We start from the raw sequence: 27,553 nt of genomic DNA on the forward strand, positions 1-27,553 counted from the left end.
TCTAACAAGTGTTATGTACAGAAGGAAAGGACATCTACAGATATTGCAAATTCGAGAGCTTATAAATTTGATTAGACTCACTCAAACTCACTGAAAATGTAATTTATAATCCACACAATCTGTCACAGAATGTCGTGGTCAACAGTTGCAAAGATTGTATTCTTTGTGACAAAAAAGAGTAAACTATGTCTATGAATATTTTGTGCAACTCCAAATTTCAATGTAGATCACATTTTAGGTGCTGAAATCTAACATTCCTACCATCTAATCTAAGGGGTCAGGATTGGAAGTGTTTGGCACATTGGCCTGGCAGTGTAGTGTTGCCAAGTCTTGCTTCTAAAGTGTAGAAGCTTATTTGGCTTCCTAATGTTTTTAACAAGTTCTCAAACATTCTCATGCCCAGACCCAGGCCAGCCGCCAGAACATGTATTTGTCTGCAGACCCCATTCTGAAAACATTTTGTGCCAGATGAGGATAGCAGATCTACGCTTAAGTCACAATGCGTTATGATTTGATAAGCTTGTAGAACAAGTGCTAGTTGCTTCTTTTGGGCTTGTTTTCGTAGACCCGTCCGCTTGTTTCTCCTGCGAAATCTGGCAACACTCAGTGGTCGTCTTTGCTGCGTACACTCGGAGCCGTAATTTTCGCCTGCACTCCACGTGTGAATTTGATGGCCCTGCCTTCAGACGAATGTCTTCAGAAGTTCACATTTTTCGTACAAAATGAAGAAAACAATCACTGCAGATCAGATAAAAGAGTGGTTCACGTTAGGTAACCAATTCGCTAACATTAGAATCACAGATGAAGCTACCAAAAAAAAGTTAGACGAGCCTTCGCCACCGAACAAGGACAGGTGAGTTTACGACGCCATTATGTTCTCATCTGCTGTAGGCCTACACGAATTATCACTGTCAAACAAGAGTATACCTTATGTTTAACGCATTTGGAATAAAACTTTGTATCACTGGTTCATGTTTCATGTATGCTTAACATGTTTTAACATAGATACACTTCATATGAAAATATTGTTGCTTTTGACTGAAAACTTGAGGCCTACTTAATGTTTAGAGCTCTAACATTATGGTACAAACATGTACGTTTTTAACATTAGATACGGTAGTTCTAAACCCTCCAATGTCCATGTAGTTAAGAGTTACAAGGGTTCCGAACTGGCATGCATGGTTAAATTAAAAACCTCCAATTGTTCAAGTGTATCTTGGTTAAAGTTAAATAATTACTCTAAAACATTTTCAACGAAATAGAAAGGAAGGCCCTGGTCCCCATATCCACTCAATGAACTGGAGCACCGCATGGCACGGTCCACGTGTCCAGAGATGGTTGGGATCTCCTCCCTAGCTCGCACACGGTTGGGTACAGTTGGCCTAACAAAGCCCAGTTTCATTTGAGAGTGCTTGGTCCAAGCCTCCAGTGATCGGAGCCATGCTGATGCTGCCAGTGTTGAGATTTCCTCCTCCTCTTCCTCACATTGGTCTTTGTTCAGAAAGTCTCTCAGCACCTGCTTGAAGACGTGCACCATCTCCCATTGCATAACATTGTTTGTAGCAAGCACTTCACGGAACCTGAGGAAGAAATTCATGACTCGGTTTAATATATATTTGTGGAGTTTGCAATATTATGTTTATGGTAAGATAGACAAACTATGAAACTATTACTTGTCAAAATCCCACCTATCTTCCTGGTGGTCTATATAGAATGCGAAACCTGTAATCTCATTGCTGTGATTTTAGCCTACTTCTCAAAAGAACATCCTAATTGAAGTGGAATGTTAAGTGTTGAGTGAGCGGTGCACAGCAGCACATGCAGAAAGACACTGAAGACAAACTGCTTTCACAGGTTGAATATTTGCTTCAGAACAAGCACAGTTGCAGTGTCAATTAACAATTATACAATGTAAATGAAATGTTCACGGCATACTTTGTGTAGTAACCTAGCTCAATGGTCGAAATGGAGCAGTTGTTGGGTTAATTGCTTTTCATGTGCGAAATATATTGGCAATTACTGATATTATGGGTGATGGTGGCTGATAACCTGAAATCCTAGAACAGTGATATTTGTCATGCCGAGTACTGCTTTTTTGATAATGTGAATATGTACACATCTGCACACAAAAATCTGAGAGTCTGAATTGAGACCCCGGCTGATGGCCCATCTTTAAACCACTGTTAATGCTTTTGTTTAGTTTTTACTTGAATACAGATGGCAATTGAAGGTATAGAGTAGGGCTTAAGCCTGCAACTTTGATCATTTTCTTAGTCATTCTATTCCTTTGGGTCTTGCGCCTACTATCAGCCATGGTGTCGTGTCGAGTGGGTGACTGACTAATGACCTGGAAAGCACGGTGGCAATGTGCACGGCCGGGATCTGAGCACAGAGGCACTCGATGTGGTGGAGCTCTGATGTGGACATCAAGGTCCGTAACCTGGGGTAATTCTGGAACCAGTGGAAGCCCAGAGTGCTGTGGGCCAGTAGTTGCTCTCGTTCCAGTTCCCAAACCATGTGATCCCTCTCCTCCACGTGTCGCAGGAGCTCTGTGATCAACATGCGACTATTTATAATCCCCGGGGTCTTCAGAGATGCCACCTCCTCTTGTGTCTGCCCACCCGTCTCTTGCAGCCATCTCATCCAGCCGAACATGGGCATGGCTGACCAACAGTCCTGTGGAAACGTGTGGGGACAATGGGGATTCAAACATGTTTGAATCCCCATTTCGTTAAAAGATGAAAGAGCGCCTGCTGAACGTAATGCCCCATGGCAGGGGTGCCCAGACTTTTTTGACTTGAGAGCTACTTTCAAAATGACCAGCGCAACAAGATCTACCCACCAAAAATATGATCTCATTGCTGAAAATAGTTTAAAGAACATGACAAACACACTTAGAATGGGAAATATATGGATGGAAATAGTTTTAGTTTTTGTGTGTACTGTAACTTTCTAATGCTACTGATCTTTGTGCTCAACCCTCTTGAAAACAAAGTAATCTGTTGTGGGTTAACAGGCCATTTTTATGTCAATCAATCAAGTCACCTTAATTCAAGTGTCAGATGCCAAATTATATATTTTTATATTTAAATTATATACAGTTGTTTTAGGTCATGTGATCTACCTGCACAGCCTTTGTGATCTACTGGTAGATCGCAATCTACCTTTTGGGCACCCCTGCCCCATGGTATAAATTTGCAAGAAGGTTGCATCCCTCTAGTATTTGGCTTCATTCTTAAATGTATCTAAAGTGGAGTTGTACCGATACCATTTTAAAAACAGCCAATGCTGTCAAAAACTCTCTGTATTGGCAACTGGCGGTCTATGCCAGTCCAATACCATCACATACCGTAATGTCATTAACGGTAATAAATTATTTTCTAGTTTGAATGCGTCAGTTGATGTTGCTCTAATGTTTGTTTTATACTCTTAGTGTACTATTTCAAGGACTCCCATGATTTTCTTTTAAAATTACACACTATCGGATAGGTACGGTACTCAGTATTGACCGATTTGCAAGTTTTCGCAAGTTATCTGTATCGAGAAGGACAAAAATGGCATCGGTACAACACATTGAGAGCCCACGCTTAACTGCCCAAAATCACTTTCACCTAGAAAATCCATTCACATTTTTTATAATTCAGCTGACTGTGGAGACACATGCTGGAACTTTTTACTTTGAAATGTTTTATAGTTTCTGAGTTATTTAATTTAAACGCCAAATGCATTCTCAATGGCGAAAAAAACAAACTTTGGCACCACGTGTTAAAAAAAAACCTTTTTTTTTCTTTTTTTTTTCAAAGACGTCCACAGACGTCTTGGGCTATGCACGTGCGGTAATACCCAGGACGTCCACAGACGTCTTGGGCACAAGATGTGTTAATCTACTAAAAATAATTGTTTATCATTTAGCAACTGTTTATCCTTGTATTGTGATTGTGTCGCCAAATTATTTGGGGGGGGGGGGGGGGGGTCCCCAAATTATTAAACTTTACTTAATGATTATATCTGGTTTTATTTATTTATGATATATTTTCTCTATTATTAAGGTTATTTTTGCAGTCAGTTTGTATTGGCGGGGGGGGGGGGGGGGGGGGCGCGGGGCGCGGTTCACGAGACATGGCCAAAGTATTTCCGGGGGTCCCCAGCCAAAAACGTTGAGAACCCCTGTTGTAAAACGTATTGTCCAGGAATACTCACGTGTGTGTGTGTATATATATAGATATCATTTATTTATTTTTTACATAAAGGAGAAATTTGATATCAGTACTTACAATGCAGAACCGCCCTTAGGCTCTTTCACAAGATGCTCAGTTTGTCAAAAAGAAGGCTGTTGATGACACAAGCTTCTCACGGAGTCCAGTCTCTAGCTCCGTCTTTAATGTCTCGCTACACTTGTGAACTTCATTCGCCGGCTCGTTGTATACTGTGTTCTCGGATGCTGGTCAACATCAGACGAATTGGATCAGCTGAGTAGCATCGGCAATCCTCTGCCGTCTCACTTGTAGTCCTGTCTTTCTCTTAGTTTATTTTCTTGTCTGTTTTTCATGCTCCGCCACTTGCTCCTCTGCCCTGCATACCGAATCCTTGAGAGTTAAGTGACACACTGTTCACTGACTAAGAGCTGTCATGTCTCCTCCCGTTGACCCTGCTCTCCCCAGTGCCGCTGTGTTGTAAGGTCAGCTGCTTTGTTGCTTGCACGGAATGGCGTACATTTAAGAAGGAATAAGGGGACATTTTGCGTGAATAAAAAGTTTACTAAGTGTTAAATCCAAGGTGCTGTACAAAAGATGTTTAGGCTCAGGAACACACACACACACACACACACTCTTAAAATCCCAAAGTGTATTAATAAGTTATCACAGTGACGTTTCCAGCGGCTGAGGTAGAGCGGAAACATCACGTTGATGTGAACTTGTTAAAATACACATTGGGAGGCTGGGAGCATGATCCAGTGTTTATATCTATATTTCTATACTTGTGTCTATGTGCATTAGTGCTCCTCTGAGCACTTGACAGTGTCTGCTAGCTGTGCTGATAAAGTCCCTCTTGTGAAATGCTGAGACAACGGTACCAGGCTCTCTGTACCACAATGGGCTTGACAGAGCGGGGGTGGGTGTGTGTCGCTACTTGCTAGGGTACATTGCAAAATAATGGATGTTAATTTAACTCTAAAAGGGTCCTAGTTGGATCAGGATGGATGTAATGAGGGGGAAAAAACTGAGAACTGGTTTCATACAGAATGGTGTGCCGTACAATTGTTCACAGGGACCAGGCTTCAGTATTGTCCTTGGCTTTTCTGAGCCATTGTCAGACTGCATTCATCACCTATTGGCTGCTCTGGGGCTGTCTTGTTATATTATACTATATTGTTGTATGATCAGAGTGCAAATTGATTGTGACAGAATCGAATCTTGATGGCCATTATTATCAAAACTAGCAAAAATGCTGTTTGTGTGGAATTAATGGTCTTGAAGCTTTTGTGAATGAAAATAAACTTAAAATGTAGCTTCCCAGTCATTCAGTCATACTGGCAAGAGGTAGTATTTAAGGAATTGACTGCATTTTCTCTACAATCTATATACAATAATGTAGCTGTTGGTGCAAGACAAATGTCTTGGCAGCCAGCAAGAAAGTCTGTAATAAAAAATGGGTTACAGACTCGAACTCCAACAAAGATAGATTGTCACTGTTGTCACTGATGTTTGAACTGGACAGTGATGATTTTGCTACATCTATGGGATGATGAATTGAAATGAATTCATGCAATACTGTGAAAAACTGTTTACTGATCCTACTGTATGGCCAGACATGTACATAATGTATAGTGTTTGTATTTATGTATTAGTCTTGTGGTGTTGCATTTCTATTCTTGTATATAAAAAGAAAAAATAAGAATACCAAAAAAGTAAACTTGCAGGGTCTCATTTTAGTTAAGACTTATCACTTCAATATGGGGCTAATCATTGGTAATTTAATCTTGAACACCCATTTTAATATCCTTGTTTGTCAGCCAATCAGATGGACCTGCTCATCGGGCCAGCCCAAATAATGAGGATGTAGACAGAGGACTGAAGACTAAGCAAACGCAACCTCAGCAGAGTGAGTACTGGAATCTCTTTTGCTTTTGAAGGTTCAGAAGGTACCATCCTGGTTGGATGGCTTCCCAATGCTCCTGATGTTCAAGTTGATGCCTTGCATGGTTACGTTTGCCATTATGGTGAATGTAACACATTGTGAAAGCGCTTTGCTTAAAGGTACTATAGAAATAGTGACATAATCTGTATAATTAAAACAACAATTTATTGTATGCATTCCGTTTATGGGATTCTCAAATCTGAACTTTCAGGTGCCCCAACCCCCCCACGGGCCAGCTATGAGTATCCTAGCCTACCCATAACCAAAAGCAGACAAGAGGTAAAACAGAGTTTCCTTTCTATCATATATATATATATATATATACACACACACACACACACACATTTTTATGTATTAGACACTGTCTTTATTAGTATTCTCGTGTGTGTGTGTGTCTCCAGCTGGTCTCTCTGATAGAGAACAATTCTGTGGTGATCATCCGTGGAGCCACGGGCAGTGGCAAGACCACCCAGCTACCCCAGTTCATCTTGGATCACTATAGTGAAAAGAATGCCAATTGTAACATTGTGGTTACCCAGCCCCGCAAAATTGGTGCCACCAGCATCGCCCGATGGGTCGCTAAAGAGCGCAAGTGCACCCTGGGTAGCCTGGTGGGATATCAGGTCAGTGCAAACTCTTAGTGGACATGTTAAAGGCCTATGTTGTACACAAATACAACCACACGCACAGACACTTGGACCTACATTCATGTTGATATGTTGAAATTATCGACCTAATGTCACCACTCAGACATGGATATGTATTTTACGATTCCTTCATGCATGTTTTTGTTGTACTGTTTATGCATTTTTTGATATTGTATTTATATTGCTGTTATTTGTGAAGCACTTTGTAAACTTGTTTTTGAAAAGGTGCTAAATAAATAAAAGTTATTATTTTAGTGATACTCCCTAGAACAGGGGTCCTCAATAGGCGGACCGCGGTCCACCTCTCTGTGGACCCTGGGCAAAAGAGAGGTGACAAAATAAATAACTTGACAAAATAAAAGTGTTCTTTGTGCCTCAACACAATACCTCTCATTTGCTGTGAATATTTGGAGGGGAATATTTCTGAAACATTTTATTAGGATTGGTTGGTTGGAAGGGGATCCGATTTGTATAAGCTTGCCTTGGTGTGACTGTACTAAACAGGCATAGAGCCCCGCTCTGCCTTGGTGTGACTGTCCTAAACAGGCATAGAGCCCCGCTCTTGCTGGCTGCTGCGTGGCCCGCGCCGCGCTCATGGGTCCGGACTTTAGTCTTTTTCTAAAATTATTAGTGGACCTTCAGCATTTCTAGTTGAGGACCCCTGCCCTAGAAGTACTCCCTCTGTACTAAAATGTGAGTGAGAGACTGTGAAAGAGGGGATTGTTGGATTGACGCTTCCCCATTCTCCATATTCAGACCGCAGCCATCTTGCCAGCAAGGTGATACCTAGGTGACACTTCCCATAGACAGCCCAGCCCATTCATCCAAACAGAAAAGTCCTCTCTAATTATATTAAACAACGTCAAAATCACATTGCAAACATTGCAGCTGTAGGGAAAGCTTGAATTATCCTCTTTGAATCTGTAAAGTGTTGGTTTCATGAGCTCTGTTTTATGAGCTACTTCCTGTCAAGAAATTCCTTGGAGATGATCTTTTTGTATTTGAATGCACACATAATGCAGGAGGCAGCAGGAGGTTGCTTTACTGATGACGAGCGCTTCCATACTAAAATAATCATCTGCAAGGAATTTCTTGACGGGAAGTAGCTCATAAAATGTCTACGGTGGATTTTTATTAAACAAACTTAACACATTGAAAGAGGATAATTCAAGCTTTCCCTACAGCTGCAATGTTGGTGATTTTGACGTTTAATATAATAAAGAATTGGGGACAGTGGATGTTGGAGCAGGTCAAGTTAAGACACAGCGACTGAACAACGTTTGTACTGTATGTTGAGGCCTAAGGGGCAAAGCATCCTGGACTTGCAGCCTTTCAGCTCCATTCTTTTTAGCATATTGCATTTTTGCTGTTTCGTAACACTTTTTGTACATCACTGTTTCAGGTTGGCTTGGAGAAGATGGCTACTGAACACACACGGCTCATCTACATGACTACAGGAGTGCTCCTGCAGAAATTTGTTGGAGCCAAGACCCTCACTGAGTACTCTCACATCTTCATAGATGAGGTACAAACAAAGATGAAGGGAAACTTGAATGCATATCTAACACAAATGGCGAAATCCGCATTGTTCGTGGTCATGACTCATGCATAATCAACAACCTTGATGTTCTGTTTATTATATAGGCCTAGGCTACATAATAAGCCAAATTGTATTATGTAAATATTCAAATATTTTTGAATATTAAAAATAATTTGAATGGGATTATAGAGGGGAACTGGCAACCCTACAATCCATCCCTGTGAACATCAGTATAAAAGGCTACAATAGACAATAATAATCAAAATTATTGTAGTGTTAAAATATCTAATCATTATGGCTGCACATTTACATTCATCTTGATTTTAGCCTAGATTCCCCCGAAAAAATAAAAAGCTAGGCTTTTGCACTCCTACAAGCGATGGGTGCGTAGCAGGACAACCAAGTGCTCGACGTCATGAAAAAGAAGAAAAACCCGCACCTCTTGTCAGGCTAGATTCCCCAACATTAGGTTGTCTCTCTCTAGGCATGGAGAAACAGATCTCTAAATCACTTTTTTTTTAGCACATGAAATAAAATGATAATTCCAAGGAACCCCTAAAGATTTCTCCCCACTCTGTTCCAGGTTCATGAGCGGACTGAGGAGATGGACTTCCTCCTCCTGGTTGTGAGAAAGCTTCTTCACTCCAACTCCCGATATATCAAGGTACACTTGTGGTCTGACTTTGTTTTCCTCGTAGGCTTCCACCAGTGTCTCCTGTCACTTAACAGCGATTGTGTTTTACCCCAGATCATCCTCATGTCGGCCACCATCAACTGTTCACTGTTTGCGGACTACTTTGCCACCCCAATTCGTGGTCAAATGAGCCCAGCCTACGTGTTTGAATTGGAGGGCGTGCCCTATGGCATCGACGAGTACTACCTTGATGACCTGCACAGCCTGATTCCATTTAGGGTAAGGGTAATTTGCTGGTACTGCTGTTAACCACATGAAGTTCATGATTTGGCGAACACAATGCATTTGAGTTTTGTAGATTGACTATTTTCGAAGAGATTTTGTGTAGACTAGAGTAAAAAAGGAAGGGTACCTAGTATAGACCCCTGGAGATCACCGGTCAATGAAGTATATAGGAATTAAGTGGTCCTACAAACTGATAGCTTAACGGTTAATGTATTTGTGTGTACTACCCACACTGAAACATGTTGGATTTGTATGTGGTTTCATATTCCTAATTAATTAGTCCTTACACCTTGGTTTTGTTTAACAAAGTTGGGCAAAAAAAAGTGTGTGTGTGTGTGTGTGTGTGTGTGTGTGTGTGTGTGTGTGTGTGTGTGTGTGTGTGTGTGTGTGTGTGTGTGTGTGTGTGTGTGTGTGTGTGTGTGTGTGTGTGTGTGTGTGTGTGTGTGTGTGTGTGTGTGTGTGTGTGTGTGTCTCTCTCTCTCTCAGTTGGAGGCACAGTCGTTTGAACCTGGCATTTCAGTGGATATGTACAGTGTTGTTGTCAGCCTCATCCAGAGTTTTGATGAGATGGAGGCCAAAGACCAGAGGTAATGAAGAAATACATTTCTCACAGTTCCAATGTGCCTGTATCCTTGAATAACTACCTATTGGTTCATTATTGACCCATCGTACCAGTGCTGTATATACATCCCTAATAACTGGAGGCTATTTAAAAAGGTAGAAGCCATTTCACTTATTTGACTCTGAAGATGCACTACACGTTGACTCGTTCATCTGGCTCTGTAAAAGTGCACTGTATATCCGTATGGTCCTGTGTTACTTACTTTTACACTAGAGGTAATGTCTGGCTTTGTTCGCCCGTAGTGTCTGCACTCAACACCTGTCTTCTTTAATGCACCGTGTTGTGTGTCTGTATTTGTGTGTGTGTGAGAACAGTAGGGAAGGGAAGGACGGTAACCTAACTGTACCAGAGAGAGGTAGCGTGCTGGTTTTCCTCCCTGGCCTAAGAGAGATCCAGTACATGCAGGAGGCTTTGTCCAAGCTGGTGCGCAAAAGGTAAGCTGTTTAAACCCTAAAAAAATCCTCTGTTCAATCTATGTACTGTTCAAGTATTTTTATCCCCACAAAACTTCCCTGGTCGAGCTAAAAGGTGCGTTCCCACCAAAAGGGTGCGACTTGATGTTGCATTGAGCGTCGCAAATGAGGGAAATGGGGCGACGCAAACAAAGCATTCCATCGCTTCAAAATCTGCTACAGCTGGAAAATCCCAAGAGTGACGTTTGTTTCTCCCCCACCAAAGCTGACCAGTGAGACTAAAATGGAGTGATTCATCAAGCCTCTAGAAAGATATGTTATCCATCAGTGGGAACACACCTTTATGACCTTTTTCTTTGCTCCATCTTTGCCCTCCTTTAGGATTCCATACCTTATGAATTATGTAAAGAAACAATGGGTAATCCAAGAGTATGTTAAACATTCAGAAACGACGCACGATCCATCCAGTCTTTGGTGCTGGGCCAAACTGCAAAAGCAGCTAAATCATAAGCAATAATAGTCTTGCAACTCAGTTTTAATGCTCCAAACTCTATTCAGAAACAATGTTTTGACCTTGCGGTCTTCTTCAAGTGAAGAAGAATGTTTTTCTTTTAATGTCACTGCATAGTACCTCATTGCATAATGTTGCATTGAGGCTCTGATTGGTCTTTGCTGTGTGATGTTACATCACATCTGAATTGCGTGCACTGCATCAGACCTTTTCAGCAATAGTAAATTGGAATAATAAAGATCCATATATAATTATGTACAGTGCAAAATGAACAGAAAACATGACCACTCAAAAATAGAAAATATGATTTTTGGGGGAGTGGGTATGCATAACTGTTTGTTTATGCATTTTGTGATCAATTCACTGTACCTGTATATTCAGACTGCAGGTGTACCCCCTGCACTCCTCTGTGACTCTGGAGGAACAGAACGGAGTCTTTCTGGTCCCTGTCCCTGGATATAGGAAGGTAACTGCATTTTTGACTTATGATGCCTTAGGCTGTGTGAACAATGAGCTGTATATGGCTAATGTACAAATTGTACAATTAATGTACTGGTGAACTGTTCATCTCCACAGATCATCCTCTCCACAAACATCGCAGAGAGCTCCGTTACGGTTCCAGATGTAAAATATGGTAACTGCTTTTGCCTCTACTCTGTCACATCTCTTTTTCTTGGAGGTTTTACTCATCAACCCTCTTTCTTCTGTGGCATCCTTTTTTGCAGTGATTGATTTCTGCCTTGCTCGTCATTTGGTATGTGACAGAGAGACCAATTACCAATCCCTACGACTCACCTGGGCATCAAAGACCAACTCTAACCAGCGGCGAGGTACAACATGCAATTATATACAACTTTATGGTTGTTACAGCAACCTAGATTAGACAGCTAAAACGTAGTCTTCTATGTGAAATGCACCATTGGCACTTAAGTTGGAAATCCAAGCCTCGTCATGGTGAAATAGCATGAGCATTCTGTACAAGGGTAGCCTGGTAGTAATACACAATGGTGCTTCTACAGAGTACCAAGGCCAGAACTTGAGCAAGACGGTGTATTTTCACTTATTTTCTCTGTCCCTACCAGGCAGGGTAGGGCGAGTCTCTAAGGGTTATTGCTATCGGCTGGTTTCCAAGGACTTCTGGAAGACTGAGATTCCAGACTACATGGTCCCTGAGATGCTGGTAAGAGATCATTGGGCCTCATTCACAAAACATCTTAAATTATTCTTACTTTTGTTCTTAGAAAAGAGCCTTAGAAAAAGTGTGTGTGTGTGTGTGTGTGTGTGTGTGTGTGTGTGTGTGTGTGTGTGTGTGTGTGTGTGTGTGTGTGTGTGTGTGTGTGTGTGTGTGTGTGTGTGTGTGTGTGTGTGTGTGTGTGTGTGTGTGTGTGTGTGTGTGTGTGTGTGTGTGTGTGTGTGTGTGTGTGTGTGTGTGTGTGTGTGTGTGTGTGTGTGTGTGTGTGTGTGTGTGTGTGTGTGTGTGTGTGTGTGTGTGTGTGTGTGTGTGTGTGTGTGTGTGTGTGTGTGTGCGTGCGTGCGTGCGTGCGTGCGTGCGTGCGTGCGTGCGTGCGTGCGTGCGTGCGTGCGTGCGTGCGTGCGTGCGTGCGTGCGCGTCCGTCCGTCCGTCCGTCCGTCCAAAGCTCTGTTCCATGCTCAACACCTTTGTTTACCCTCCTCCCAGCTTGCTCCCCTGGCCACCATCATGCTGAAGGTGAAGCTGTTGGACATGGGAGAGCCCCGCACCCTGCTCTCGACTGCCCTCTCTCCCCCCAATCTCAACGACATCGTGAGGACCGTACTGCAGCTCAAGGAGGTCCTGAAAGCACAGTTCTATGGCTCTCCCCAGGACATGAACGTCAATCTGACTGCTGTAGTAGTAGTTAGACAATATGTGCTGTAGTAATGAGCGCCCAGGTTGTGGCCAGATGACCATCCTGGTCTGTCACTGTGCATTAGAAATGCTGATGTATGTGTAAAGTGCTGTGTCAGGAGCTCTGAGTCAGCCTGCATTAGCGCTGTCAGGGTTGTGAATTGGTTAGATGAGAAGAAATGTAGGGCAATGCTGTGAGTGTGAGAAAGGAGACGATGTATAATTAAGTCACTAAAATAATATTGTTTCTTATTTTTATGAATAATGTTAATTTGCATAAATAAGAAACCGCAAATATTAGAATATAAGTGATTGTCAATGTGCCCATTGTCATATTGTATGTGTATGTCTGTAGATGGGTGCGCTGTCTGCTAAGAATGACGACAAAGGTCAAAATGAGGATGGTGAGTTGACCTTTGCGGGCCGTGTGCTGGCTCACCTCCCCGTGGACATCCAACTGGGGAAGATGATCGTGCTAGGGCACGTCTTTGGCTGCCTGGAGGAGACCCTTATCATAGGTCTGTCTGCCATTGTACAACAGAACGCTGTGTGGGATACCAAGTCCCAGGCTTTGTGTGTGTGAGCTAACACCCCTTTCATCTCTTTTAGCCGCATCGCTGTCTCTGAAGAGCTTCTTTGCCATGCCCTCCCTTCAGCAGTTGGCTGGATACAGGTGAGACAAGCCATACAAGCTCTACTGACTCATTGTGTTATTTTCAGTCTCCATACTGGTTTTACATAAACCATAATGGTCTCCATAATAACATTTACAGAGTTGGTGACAAATCACTTCTAATAAAAGTTTAAATCTAAAAGTTCAAACATAAGTTTAATTGGGTGCTTAGATAAGCATTATTTTTTTCATTGGACGCATTTCAACGTAATAAAGAGGCAGCACAGCAGTTAAGTTGCAGCTGCAGATTGAGAAAAGTACTGTAAGGTAACTTTCAGGTTTTGTCTCCATTGATTCGTTGTGACAAATAAGGGCATTATTTTAAGCTACTTGTGAAATAATATTTGGCTAGCCTAACTGACACCATCATCCCATCTAACATCTTGAAGTGACCGTGAGAATCACCTGGCTTGGCCACCTGGCCATCACTCAGTAAAGATTTAAAACCACAATATATACAAACCCGTTTGCCGATTAGTGAGAAAATTAGGGTGATGAATTAGCCTGGCTCCAGCCCTGAATCGCTAGCCACGCCCATTAAGAAAATATGTTCTGGCGATACAGGTCTGGAGTCTCTGCCTACGGCGGCGTTGGTGTCGTTCGGAAATCCGATCACAGCAGCTGATTGGCCATCAGCCCCCTCACTCGACAGCGTCAGACAAACATGGCTGCCCCCACTGCGGTGACTCAATCTGGCTATTAAATCGGCGTTTGATAAATAGTTTCTTTACAGAAACGACATCATCATCCGACATATTTTACCGCTTTTGTTCACATGCTAGTAGCGCTCGTTGGCTGTGGTTTGTTTGGTTAGCAAACGGGTTAGCCATAGCCTCATGATTGACAACGTCATCTGCTTTCCTACTATTCTGATTGGTTTGTATGAACCAATCACCGAAGACTGCCGCTTTGACAACGCCCATCCCATAAACTGCTGCCGTGGGGAGGGCTTTCAGTCTGAATAATGAAGTGAAACGAAATGAGTGTCAGGCTAGTGATGAACGAAATGGGAAGTAAAATCTGCTTTGTGTATTTGTGTATTAACCATGGGAAGAAACGCATCACATCATATGATTTTCTTATCTGATGAATGTTTTTGTTTTCAGGAGCAAGCTGGCCTTTGCACACAGCACCCCAAGTGATCTGATAGCTTTTGTCAATGCTTTCCAGGTAATATCTTTAAATCATCAGCTTTACTTTGAAGTGGACAGATTTATATATAATTCCTTTGTTTTGTTCCCCTGTTGTCTCACTTTTAGGCATGGTACTCTGCCAAAAGCAAAGGACAGCTGAGACATCCGAAGGTGAGTGAAACTTGAGCTCTCCACATTCGCAAAGCGTGCAATTCCCATTTCATTTTTTCCCCCGATCGTTGTCATTTTTACACCAGGCTCCCCCGTTGTCTACAGTAAATACAAAATTATCATCCGCCGATATGTGTTTGGCTTAAAATAAGTTGTGGTCTGGCAATATCAGGGCATACTATCTTAAAGCTCAGATTGTGCAATTGCATTTATAAGTTTCTAAACTCGGGTGCAGTGGCAGTGCAGGTGTTTGCTTACCATTTAGATGCAGCTCACCATCTTCATGACGCTCGTAGCACGCAACCATCCATTGTGTTTTAAGAAGTGATTTAAAACAACCTGAGAGTAAGCATATCATTAAGTCGATATGTGAAATCAACCATCAATCATCTATTGGACATGAGAAGATATTGGGCTACAAGAGGAAGACATGAATTTTGACCAGCACCGCGGCATCTTTTCTACCCGTTGCAACCCAAATTCAACACAATAACACCCATGTTCAACATTTCTGAATTTCTGACAAAACTATTAAATACATTTGGCACGGACACACCTGTACTATGCAATTTGCGCCTTGTAGTCTGCTCCATAGATTGTCTAAATAGGGCCCATTATCATCATCGGGAGCACTATTCCCTCAAGCTGTTGATTTTCTGTTGATCTCAGTGAATTTGCAGTAGAAAGTTTTTGTGTGCTTATGCTGTCTTTTCCTAGGATGAACTGGAATGGGGGAAAGAGAACTGCATTCAGATCAAGAGGATCAAAGAGGTATGCAGAATGTTCCCAGTATCTTGATAATGTGGTCCTATAAAAGGAGGAAATAGCCTTGTGATGATGTTTACTTCAAAGACAAAGGGAGGGAATAATTATATCATCCTGCCACTACAGAAGATTGTCCTAAATCCACATTGAACTCCATACTGCGTTTAGATTATCCAGGTTGATATGAACTCCATGCTGTTTAGATTATCCAGGTTGATATGAACTCCATGCTGTTTAGATTATCCAGGTTGATATGAACTCCATGCTGTTTAGATTATCCAGGTTGATATGAACTCCATGCTGTTTAGATTTTCCAGGTTGATGGACTATTGTCCAAGTAGAAAATCTGTTTGAAAATTTGGTGTGTGTAAAATGCTATGAAACCTTAACTGGCATTTAGAAACGGTGCTAATTTAGACTAAAAGATTAACTGTCAATGGCATTATATAGTGAAATAAGCAGTTAATAAGGTAAATCTGCAAATTAAATAGTTTTTACTCTACAAGATTACAGTGCTTTACATTTAGATCAAATGTATGGGAGAGTATGGGCAAAAAAATAAGTAAAACGGGAAATAGAAGAAAATGGGTAAAGTCAACAGTAGCTAGATGAGCAATTCTGTACATGTCATTACATGCAAACCTTCAGTGAAAATGGCAGATTGGCTATTTTCGTCAAAGTGATTTGTTGTCCAGGGGAAAAAGGATGGGACCAAATATTGACCCCATATTTATGTGGTTAAAATATTCAAAGTTGCTGGCTAACCTAGCTTCTCATGCCGACTAGAGGCTAAGTGCTGTGATCGCAACGGCCCAGTCACCGTTGGTGACCTGGACCTACTGTACGTAAAACGGTTGTGTGCTGGCACATTAGGGGTTTAGAGCTTAAAGAGGCAGCTTCGTGCCAAGCAATGAAGAGAGAAATGTTAAAGTCAATTCTTAAATGCACTGGCAGCTAGTGATGAGCTGGCATGTCTTTGAACGAGTTACAAATGTAGTACATCTGACCAGTGGCTCATTCTACACAGGTGGCAGAGCTCTTTGAAGACCTGAAGAAACGTGTGTCCCAGTTCAACATGGTTGTGCCGGATAGTCCTATGCCCATGGACTACACCAGCCTGAACAAACAGAAGTTCATCCTGCAGGTTAGACTCACACCAGTAGTTCATTTTAATAAGAATTTACTTGGTGATCTCGGGTCAAAAGCCAGATTTTTGTTTTGTTTTGTTTGTTTTTTGTGCGAGGCAGAATTTTCACATCCTAATACTGCTTTTGTCATTTTAGGTCCAATAAACATGATTCTTTAGGAATCGGACGGAGGCATGAAAGTTATAGTACATGCCCCATCATTCATACATACAAATCTGCAAGTAACGTTTTTTTTGCCCAACAATTTAAGCACATGTGGTTGAAGGCTTTTTAATGCGGTTAGTGAAAGATCTCACACAATTTGTATTTGAAACTTACTAAAAGCACAGTAAGTTATTGATTTTCCTCTCACTGCGACTAAATCAGACTGTCATTTTGTCTAACTAAAGATCAGTATCTGAATTCCTTAATTTATCTCTAATATAATCTGTTTTAGGTGATCATCGCTGGTTCCCACTACCCCCACTACTTCACCCAGGGAGAGATGGATGAACAGCTGACGTCCAGAGAGATGTGTGGCTATGACCCCAAAACGGCAGTGATGGTATGATATACAAGGCAGGGAAACAAATATCATGGTGTCATTTAATAAAATGTACTTCTGCTTTCCGTTTATGAACTACTGAGTCTTATTCTTCCTGGGAGGGAAAGCCCTTATGCTGGAAAATGGAAAATAAGTAGTTATTTTTTTATCTGGGGCAGTGATTAGTAGAATATTTACTGCAAATAGTTTTATCCATTAACTGTTAATGGATAAAACTGGTCATCGTCGTTGTGTACAAATGTTTTTGTATTGGCTACTCTGATCAATAAATTGTAAATTGCTGCTCCTCTCCAGCAGAGTGGTGTGTAGGCTACGTAAATATTCATAAATCTAGACCACCATACCCATCTTGCATTGAGAGCCCACGCAAAACTGCCCAAAATCACTTTCACCTAGAAAATCCATTCACATTTTTTATAATTCAGCTGACTGTGGAGACACATGCTGGAACTTTTTACTTTGAAATGTTTTATAGTTTCTGAGTTATTTAATTTAAACGCCAAATGCATTCTCAATGGCGAAAACACAAACTTTGGCACCACGTGTTAAAAACAAAATACGTCCACAGACGTCTTGGGCTATGCATGTGCGGTAATACCCAGCACGTCCATAGACGTTTTGGGCACAAAATGTGTTAACATACAAGTTGTGAATGGGTCTTAACTTAAGTTGTGAATGGGTCAACACACTGATTGTCTGTGTTTGGTCTCAGGTGAGAAACCTCCCTCAGTACAGCTTTCTGTACTACAAGCAGCTGCAGTCACTGTTCCGCCAATGTGGCCAGGTGAAGGCCATATCCTTTGAAAGTTCCAGGTAACGTTGCATTAAAATTGCCTCCTTACAAAGAATGCTACAAAATGGGCCACCTCATCATGCTTTACAATTGTTTATGCACATCTGTGTGTCTTCAGAGCATATGTGGAGTTCCACAGGACGTCCAGGGGCTCTGGGGTGCTCCCTGAGGTGACCCTGGCCCTGTTCCTGAACCTTCAGAGCCTGCCCTTGGACCTACTAGTCTACCTGAATGATGATGTAGAAGACCGTGCCCACTCCCAGGGGAAAACCATTGCTCACATGAAATACTCACGGTAGGGAAGGAAGTCGTCAACATCCAACATTTTCCTTTTAACCACATGAATCGTCCATAGCGTCCATACTCCAGGCAAATGTTCACCATAGTAGGTGAACAGTTGGCAAAAATAGCAGATCTACAAGCAACGTGTTGTGAGCTTGTAGAAGGACAAAGGAGTTAAAGTACAGACCCCGGTCTATGAATTATAAGTGCAGCGACAACTACAGTTTTGGTAAGCAACTGTCGCACACACAGGCAACACTCATCGTTGGCCTGGGACTGTGTTGATATAACCTGACATTCTAGTACTCTGTGTGACACTCCACAGCTCTCGGCTACATGAAGGTTGTTTTTTAGACGGAGGCATCTCCTGTCAGTCCTATCGGGACTGTGATATGGAGTTGCAAATACCCATTAAAGCAGCTCACTCATTCTCACTCAAAAGGAGATTGCATAGGTGTCTGAATCTAGACCTATCTTTTTTCAATTTTCCCATAGACGTCTCAAAACGTATTTATTTAAAGACCTGTAAGCCTCGGACAAGGCCAACAGCCGAGTCGACAAAGCATGACAAACACTTTTGGGGCAAATGGATAATTAGAAAGATGAAAAAAGGGCAGGGTACATGTACAACACTTTTTTGTTTTTCTTTCTAGTTATTTGTTTGGCCCAAAGAAATGTGTTTATTGTCATGATTTGTCAACTCGGCTGTTGGCTTTATCCAAGGCTTTACATCTGGATAAAGCCTTTTAACACCCTTTTGGTGTTTTAAGTATTATGTTATACTTTAGCTATTGAAAAATATCAGATCTACAAGCTCGGGTAGAAACTAGATAGAAACAGATAGAAGGCATTTGTAGAATCGTCCTCGGGTCTAAATGGGTTAAACTGACCTATCTTATCTGATGAATTGAAAATGTATTGTAAACAAGTGTAATGCTTTATGGTGTCGTCCACAGTTTTTGTATGGAGTTGTGCTTGAAATCTACTGTAATTCTGCAAACTGTTAATAAATACTCCAATCAATCAAACCTGACTCCCCTGGCTGTGTTGTTGCTGTGCAGGGTGAACGTGGATCTCCAGACCCACTCTGTGAGCCTGATGGGAGTGCTGAGCAGCAACATTGAACCAAAGAAGCTACCTCCTAACCCCATGTTTGTGGTCAACATTACAGAGGTCAGTCCCCATAACAGATTTTATTGATTACACCATCAGCAAAGTTAGACGGAGGTTATCTGTTCTCAAAACTGGTTTTCACAATTTGGTGATTTTGATCAAAGGGCTTCTCCGAAGAGATGATTAGCGTTTGCGTCAAAACAGGTCAAGAGAAAAATTACTCACTTGTATTTTGATGATGAATTCAAGGTCTCAGATTATTAGCATGCTTATAATGAATGCCCGGATGTAGATGGAACCAGTAAATCAGCACGCCCAGCGATTTGCAGCTTCAGAGCCCATTTCAAGTTGGCATGGTGCCATCTTGGAAGCAGAGTGTATAGTAGGAGAGTAGCGACACGCTTTGATCTCGCTGCAAAGCGGGTGCCTATGGGCTATAGTTCCAAACATTGCTCCTATGGCTGGAACTATCCCATTGAGATAGAATGAGCACTTCCGCATTCCATTGTTAGAATGGGGGTCAACGCTAGTGTCGCCACTCTTACTATATTACTCTGCTTGGAAGGAGCTAGATGTAGCCAAAAGACCCTTTGGAGGATCGGTAGCCAACGTAGGTTTGATTACTTCTAACGCGACTAGCGACAGGACCGCGATGGGCTGTCAAACACAATCTTTGGTTAGAATTGGAAGCATTGATTTAGAGCAAGACTTATTCACGTTTTTAAGATTTTCGATCACATCCATTAAAATGGAAATGGAGGGGGACCACTTTGGATGACGTCCCAACCGGAAATGCCATTGAATGTTGCCCAATAGGTGCTCCCAGCCTGTAGAGCGGTGCGCTCTGTTATGGTGCTAATGTTCCGTCTTTTCATTAATCTCTGCCCCGGGCATCCGACGTAATTTATTAATAAGGCGGAGACTTTCCAAGTGTTCACAGTACAGTAGTACAGTCAAAGATCATGCTAAAAGGATAACACGCCAATAAAACTGGCTTGTTTTCGTTGTGGTCCTTGGTACTCAATTTACCAGTAATACATACATGTAAGACAAATACAATACAAAATATACTACAAAACAAAATGGAATAAAACTAAGTAGAATAGAGCTAAGTAGAATCATAAGAAAGTAGAGTCCGGGGTCGGGATTCTAGTAACTCGTGTACTTCAGTAAACTCAGTTTATTAACCGACTGGAGCGATGAGAATTGCCCTATTCTCTGAGCGGAATGAGGTTAAACAAACAGTGTTCAATGAGTTAAACTATGTTCACTTGTATTTTTACGAAAGGAATTCAAGGCCCTTAAATCCTTCTACTACGCTACCACCCAGTGATGTAGGTGTGCATTCACTCTACTGAACACAGTCTTTCTAGTATTCTACTGCTTATAACCAGAATATTGTAAATGAATAGTGTAACTCAAAATTTTGAACGACCTTTGTTGATAGAGAAAAACAAACCACTTCAGTGAAATTTCAAAATAATAAGAATTTCTGTCCAAGTTAACACGTTGACATGTTTTTAACAGCATTAATATTTGTATCTCATTAATCGCCCAATTAAAAAAGAAATGCCTTTTTTGACCCTTTGAAGCATCCTGATCTGAACAGAGGTAAATAATAAATTCAGTGTGTGCTTTGTGTACACCAGAGAGGATATCTTTTTTTTTTCAATAAAGTATTCAATAAATAACATTGGTTTTATAATGTATTGGATACAAAATAAAGCAATAATAATTGATACATTTGAATGGATCCTGCTCCATATACAACACAATGCACTGATTTCGAGCCAATCAAAAATATGTGATTATACGATTAATCATGTGATTAACTACACAAAGATTACAAATTTGAATCGCTGGACAACACACGCTCACTTCACACCCGTGTGAAGTGAGCGCTCTTATCGTACATCATCATTTTGTAAAATGGACACTATGACCAATTTGACCATTTGCTCAGACATTATGACGTAGAATTCTTCATTGTCAATAGGAATTTATGTGACAGTTTCTGACTGAAAGAATATATATTCAAAGATTTGCGCCACAAACGATTTTTCAAAAATAGCAGATCTACAAGCTCATATCTTGTAGATCTGCTATTTTTCAACAGCTAAAGTGTAAAAAATAATAAGTGGTTAAAAGCTATAAGGTGACACAGACACCTCAGGTGTCTAACAGACACCTCAGGTCTAAATGGGTCAGTTTGGGTGATTGTCTGTCCAGGTGGTGGAGGTGGGTCACTTCTGGGGCTTCCAGGCAGATGAGGCCAGCATGGAGAAGCAGCGCCATCTGACAAAAGAGATTAACATGCATGAGAAACATCCGGTCACTGTATCCCTCTACCCCAACCTTCTGTGCCTGGCTCCCTACTCGGAGAGTGATGACCAATGCATGTACTACCGCGCCAAGATCCTGCATATGCGCGGCAACTCTGTGGAGGTTGGTTGGCTTACATGTGTCCATTTCCATTATCATGAACTCACTGTGACATTATTTGTAGACAATAGTGATGTCTTTTGTAAGCTAAAAAGCTGTTCACATCAAGCACAGTAAAAAAAAAACTATAACCATACAGATATTGTTTTAAAAATCATTCTAACTCAAGACAGTGGTGAAAGATATAGTTATTGTTATAGTTTTGGTACTTTCTATGGCAGATTTCTGATTGAATCTTTGCATAGGATTTTTGATAAATTAAGAAAATGGGCAAACATGATAAGACAATCTACGTATTTCTTTTATTTATTTATTTTACCGGTCAGGATGTACAGACTCAGAGTAATTACGTTTTCTGGTATTTGTCAAACAAAATGTAACCTTTGTCCAGAACGATGAAATAATAAGTGTAATTTATGTTAAATAACACAACATAAAACTCTTAGGTTTATGTTGACCACAGAGCTTATCATCATCATCATCACCTTTTATTTATACTTGGAAATACATTGAGAGCAAGTCCTCATTTTCAATGTAGCCGAGGTTACAATTCACAAATAGTCAAAACAATACATCAACACAACATTATAAATCAGGATAAATTACAAAGGAACTTAAATGCAGAACAACCAGTAAAATAAATCAATTGAAGCAGGAGCAATCGCAGTGAAAAATGTTCTGGAGCATTCCTTTGAACTGACCGAAGGATGGCAGGGAGCTCAGTTTTAAGGAATTTTTAAGTTCATTCCACGAGGTTGGGCCATTGACAGAAAAAGCTGTCTGAGCCTGAGGAACCTTGAGCCTTAAAATATCACTAGTACTGCATAACATCAAATCTAAGTTTTAGTTTTGTGTTGGAGTATCAATGTAAAGTCTTGATTTCTTGCAGGTGTTCTTTGTGGACTTTGGCAATACCACAGTGGTGGCCTGCAGCAGCCTTAGGGAGCTTCCTGCAGACCTCATGTCAGCCCCATTTCAGGTACTGTATATGTCACTAGGTTTATTGAAGTAAATACAAAGACTGATGCTTAGGCTAACCTACAGTGCCTCTGACAATCAAACTGTATGATTTTTTTTTATACTATTAAAAGTTCTGCAGTGGAGGAGAATTTGTAATATATACATTACACACACGCACTGTATATAACTTTTATATTGTATATTGCAAATTATGGGCTCCATGTGGTATGATATTGTGGAACCATGAAACTTTGCCCTGCTGTATTCTTGGCTTTTAGTGTACAGTATGTGTTAAATATCAGAAAATCAGAAAATGTCAGATATTAGATATGAGTCTCTTGATGTTTCCAGACTTCAAAGAAGAGAAACATAATAATAATAAAGCTGTTGGAGTTTTACTTTTTCCTTAGATAATGGTTGTTGTCATCAATGTTGACTTGACTTAACAATGTTCACTCCTTTGACTGTGATGTTAGGCAAAGGAGTTCCACATCGCCGGCATGCAGCCTTCAGCCCAGTCCATGATCCTGGGCGACCACTGGAGTAGCCGAGCCCGTGACCGCTTCATCACTCTGGTGAAAGGTCGCTCTCTCATCGTGACACTCTACTCCATCCTGCACGGCGTCATGCGCGTGGACCTACTCTCGGACAACACCAGCGTGGCCGACATCATGGTGAAGGAAGGACACGCCATCAAGGCACAGGAGAGCTATGACTCCACGGTAACATGACTGACCCCGTTTAAAAGTGTGACACTTATCAAAAACATCTGTGGTCTGTAAAGCCTGATTAATACTTTGTCATACGATAATGTCACAGATGTACAAGCTCACAGCGCTTAAAGTGAGCGGGACCATTGTTAAAAGGAGCATAAATTAGGCATAGAGATCCAAACTGATTATATCATTACTGTGTGTTTATACTGTATGTGTCGTCTTGTAGCAAAACCATGAGGTACTATTGGCTATGTACAAGGACACGAAGGACGGTACCTACGCGCCCAACTCCGCCAGCAGTTCCTGGAAGGACCGCAACAAGGAGGAGACTGAGCTCATTGACAACCTGCTGTCCCATTTCTCCAGGAACAGCCAGTGCCAAGCCAAGGTAAGACACAGTGGTCTTTAATGTCTTTCTCGGCCACTCGCCACACGATGGGCGTCACCCCTCCATTGGTCTGTTTGTCCAGCAGGGGGAGCCATTTTGGTGAACCCAGCCCATGGGCCCAGTGATGATGTTTGTAGACGTAAAGCAAGAGTGCACCCTTTCTGTCTGGTAGTCCAGACAATAACAGTGCTGTCTGACCTGTTGAAATTCAACAAGTAGATTAGAGTTGATGTTTATTTGTTTCCACAGGCAATATGGACATCAGACTTGATGACTTGATGAATCACTCTTATTTTGAGGTCAAATATTTACTTTCGTTTGAATTGATGAACGTGCTAAGCTATGCAGTAGTGGTAAAGAGCTGCACGCACATCCAAATATTTCAAGGTGCAGGATCCGAAAGAATTACTAAGAAAGAAAAGAGGAGATCCGCGCACGGTTTTCAAAGCTCCCAAAATAATATATATTAATAGCGGACAAAGCAACAACGTTTCGACGTAACCAGCCTTCGTCAAGTACATCACATCATTAAGCAAGATTGAGTGAGAGGGTTGTTTTGGAGATTTCCAAGATGGTAATATTATTCTAGCAAAGAGTTTTGCAAAAGCAATAATGTCTAACTTTTGATTTGTAAATGGGTTTGACAACGGAGTTGTAGTGAAGTTTCTAGAACATCAGTGTGTCAAACACAACTACACAATGACCAGAACCTGTGGGCAAGCCCAATACATGTTTGAGGTGTGCTTGTGTCTGGACACAGCGATCACACTTGATACATTTCAGCCACCCTGGCTTTACTAAGATCAGCTCTATGTACTACTTTCAGCTGAATTAGACTGAGACGTACACATGAGGTAATTGAGTTGATTCTATATAAAGTGTCCTGATCTGTCAAATCGCTGTGTATTAACAGTAAGAGATGAGATAAATGTATGAAACAAATTATTCTCAGTTTGTGGCATTATCAGCAGTTTTTCCCACTTCTGGTTATTAGGAAGATGTAGAAATTAACCGAATACTTTCACAAACTAACGGACCATTAAGGTTTTTATCACATGTCCTTTAGTAATTTATTTGGGATTCAGCCAGACCAAATCAGAACTGGTCTGGCTGGATCTCTGGGTACTGCACTAAGAAACGGCATGCACAAGTCAATGCAAAGAAAAATGACTGGTGTCGCCTGTGAATGACTGATACTGTACTAAGCACTCTGCACTAGTATAAATAAATAAATGCATATCAGACTGATTAAGTGTACTTTGAATTCCATGTCCAATGGTTGCTTTCCCTTCCAATGCCCCAGGTTCGCGTCAACGGGCCGTCAAGTCCATACGTATCCACCTTCCACAGCATGAGCCAAGCCACGCATTACCTGTGAGTAAACCACGTGTGCAGATGTCACATTTACCTCTTAACGGTTTCACACAAAATGGTATAACTACAAGCTCACCATGCAATGAATTGTGAGCTATTGATTCAAACATTTGCTACATTTGAAAATGTTTGAACCATTTTTTGTGATAGTGATGCCAGGTTCAAAGTGGTTAAATAAGCACAAATTATGTCTTGAATCACAGATTCAGAAATAAACACAAATGATGTCTTGAATCACAGATTCAGAAGTATGATGGCCACATTGGTGAAAACTGGCATATTGCCTATCATCCGTGTGCTTATTGAATGTATGCTCCACCACCCAGGTCAGCTTGCATAACGAAGAACAGCATCAACTCTGCGGCACTGAACCCAAATCCTCAGAGCAAACACCTGCGGATGCTGGTAGCTGGAAGTGTGGCAGTTAGCCCTTCAGGTACAACATGGATCAAAGCCATAAGTGACTTAACCCATTCTATTTTTTTTCCATGCTGTTATATAAATTACTTTTTACTGTGTGTGTGTGTGTGTGTGTGTGTGTGTGTGTGTGTGTGTGTGTGTGTGTGTGTGTGTGTGTGTGTGTGTGTGTGTGTGTGTGTGTGTGTGTGTGTGTGTGTGTGTGTGTGTGTGTGTGTGTGTGTGTGTGTGTGTGTGTGTGTGTGTGTGTGTGTGTGTGTGTGTGTGTGTGTGTGTGTGTGTGTGTGTACAGGTTACCGTATTCTACTAAGCGACACCACCCTCATGCCTGACATACCCGGGCTCCCTGCACTTGTCACCATGCTCTTCACCCCTGTCATGGAGCTGCGGTCAGTCGGAAACAGATTTATACTATTTTGTTTTTTTGTTTCCCCAGAATTTGCATTTTCAGCACTTGGGAGTTGGGGGTGCTGATGTATGACCTGTGCTATATAAATAAAGTTGTATTGACTAGTTAGTAATGCTGAACCCATGGAAGGCATTTGAAATAGGTCCCCCCACTTGATTAATATATTCTCTTATCATGTTCTGTCTTATGTTTTATATTTTAGTACCAACAAGGAGAGGACCTGCTACACTGGTGCACTCTGTGGCCTGGGGTGGAACAGTCAGACGCGAGAGGCAATCATACCTGAACACGATATTGAGCTGGCCTTTGACGTCAAGTTCGATGTGGAGGACATCACTGAGGTATCAGTCGTCGACTTGTTTTACGACAAAGAGCCCTACAAAGTCACAGAACGGAAATTAAATTTGCACGTTTGATTTTTCCGCTCAGATCAACGCCTTGAGAGTATCCATCAACTGTCTGGCATGTGAGGGGCCCAGCGGCCCTCTCCACCTGGGGCCCGACAGGATCAGCCGCCTGCAGGACGACTGTCGAGATCGCCTTATCAGGTCTTTATACACGCACACAGAACGAAACACCAGTAATTCACATCAGCAGACAATGCAACTGAGCAGTTATTTATAGCCCATTTAATTTCTTATACAGACTGTTTGCCAAGTCACCTACCAGAGAGCAGATTATTCCAATGATCTATGAGAAAGCAGGGCATTGGAACCAGGTACAGTAAATGAGCCTTCAGACATCCACACCAGTTCATTTTTCTCGTATTCCTTGTATACCACGCCACATCTTGTGTCTTCTAATGCTTGTTAACTGTGTGTGTAGGTGGACCCCTCTCTGAAGATGGACATTGTTCAGGCGGAGAGTGTGAAACGCAAAGGCGTTCTCTTCCAGCTACATCCAGTCACTCTCCTCAACAACTGACGGATCAAGTTTTATTCAACTGAAGTGGACTCTGTCTAGACCCTTCAATGCTACTCCTTTGAGTTTTTTTGTTTCCAGATGAAGTGGACTCCACTCTGAACTCCACTCTCTTTGAATACAAGGTTATGTTTAAAAAAAGTCATGCTACCGTTTTAGTTGTAAATGGGGTAGATACAGCTGGTGCAGTGGTGCCATTTGAACAAGTTCTGTTCATTGAGTTTGAAATCCAGCTTTTTTTGTTGTTCAATAAGGTGTTTAATTGCTGTGCACTGTAGGTAGTTGTAGCAGTGCCACAGTTGTGTGCCAATAAAAATGCTTTTGAGTGTTTGTAACAGATGACTCGTCAATCACAGTCAACCCAAACATAGGAGCAATCTCATTGTTGCCTGTGAGCTAAGGCTAAATTTGTCACCTCAACCCAAGCGCACAAAAAACGAAAGGGGTTTCAATGCCAGAAGCAGTTGGTTTGTATTTATAGTGCACCTTTTAAACTCCCCGCATGGTTTACCCAGTGTAGTGTACACACCATGGTGGCCATGTACCACCAGAAGGTGTGCATGGTTTACCCAGTGTAGTGTACACACCATGGTGGCCATGTACCACCAGAAGGTGTGAATCAAAATGAGCTCTGACTGCATCCAACC

General features: G+C 41.6%; 2 protein-coding genes across 3 annotated transcripts; one reads left to right on the plus strand and one right to left on the minus strand.

Moving 5' to 3' along the window:
- Window positions 1–483: 483 nt before the first annotated feature.
- tdrd9 (tudor domain containing 9) lies at window positions 484–27,241 on the plus strand. Of its 2 annotated transcripts, none has more exons than XM_079528312.1 (35): window positions 484–853; window positions 6,014–6,102; window positions 6,350–6,417; window positions 6,540–6,761; window positions 8,188–8,310; window positions 8,909–8,989; window positions 9,074–9,238; window positions 9,731–9,831; window positions 10,184–10,300; window positions 11,172–11,256; window positions 11,367–11,424; window positions 11,516–11,620; window positions 11,873–11,970; window positions 12,469–12,600; window positions 13,013–13,175; window positions 13,267–13,330; window positions 14,437–14,500; window positions 14,590–14,634; window positions 15,352–15,405; window positions 16,427–16,543; window positions 16,984–17,091; window positions 17,804–17,904; window positions 18,003–18,179; window positions 19,228–19,339; window positions 21,509–21,724; window positions 22,611–22,700; window positions 23,158–23,403; window positions 23,624–23,785; window positions 25,089–25,159; window positions 25,486–25,595; window positions 25,869–25,965; window positions 26,188–26,326; window positions 26,415–26,533; window positions 26,631–26,703; window positions 26,811–27,241. In XM_079528312.1, exons 1-35 carry the CDS (start codon window positions 723–725, stop codon window positions 26,907–26,909), a joined length of 4,002 nt encoding a protein of 1,333 aa, XP_079384438.1. In that variant the 5' UTR covers window positions 484–722; the 3' UTR covers window positions 26,910–27,241. The 2 variants fall into 2 exon arrangements, with proteins under 2 accessions (XP_079384438.1, XP_079384437.1); XM_079528311.1 differs by having other exon boundaries at window positions 488–853; window positions 10,181–10,300.
- Window positions 872–2,661, minus strand: rd3l (RD3 like; the record flags this gene model as incomplete). Its single annotated transcript, XM_079528639.1, has 2 exons — window positions 872–1,580; window positions 2,348–2,661. The coding sequence occupies 2 exons, from the start codon at window positions 2,659–2,661 to the stop codon at window positions 1,235–1,237; spliced, it is 660 nt and encodes a 219-aa protein (XP_079384765.1). The 3' UTR covers window positions 872–1,234.
- Window positions 27,242–27,553: the final 312 nt, after the last annotated feature.

Source organism: Electrona antarctica (genome assembly GCF_951216825.1).
Source record: "Electrona antarctica genome assembly, chromosome: 18".
Taxonomy (NCBI): Eukaryota; Metazoa; Chordata; class Actinopteri; order Myctophiformes; family Myctophidae; genus Electrona; species Electrona antarctica.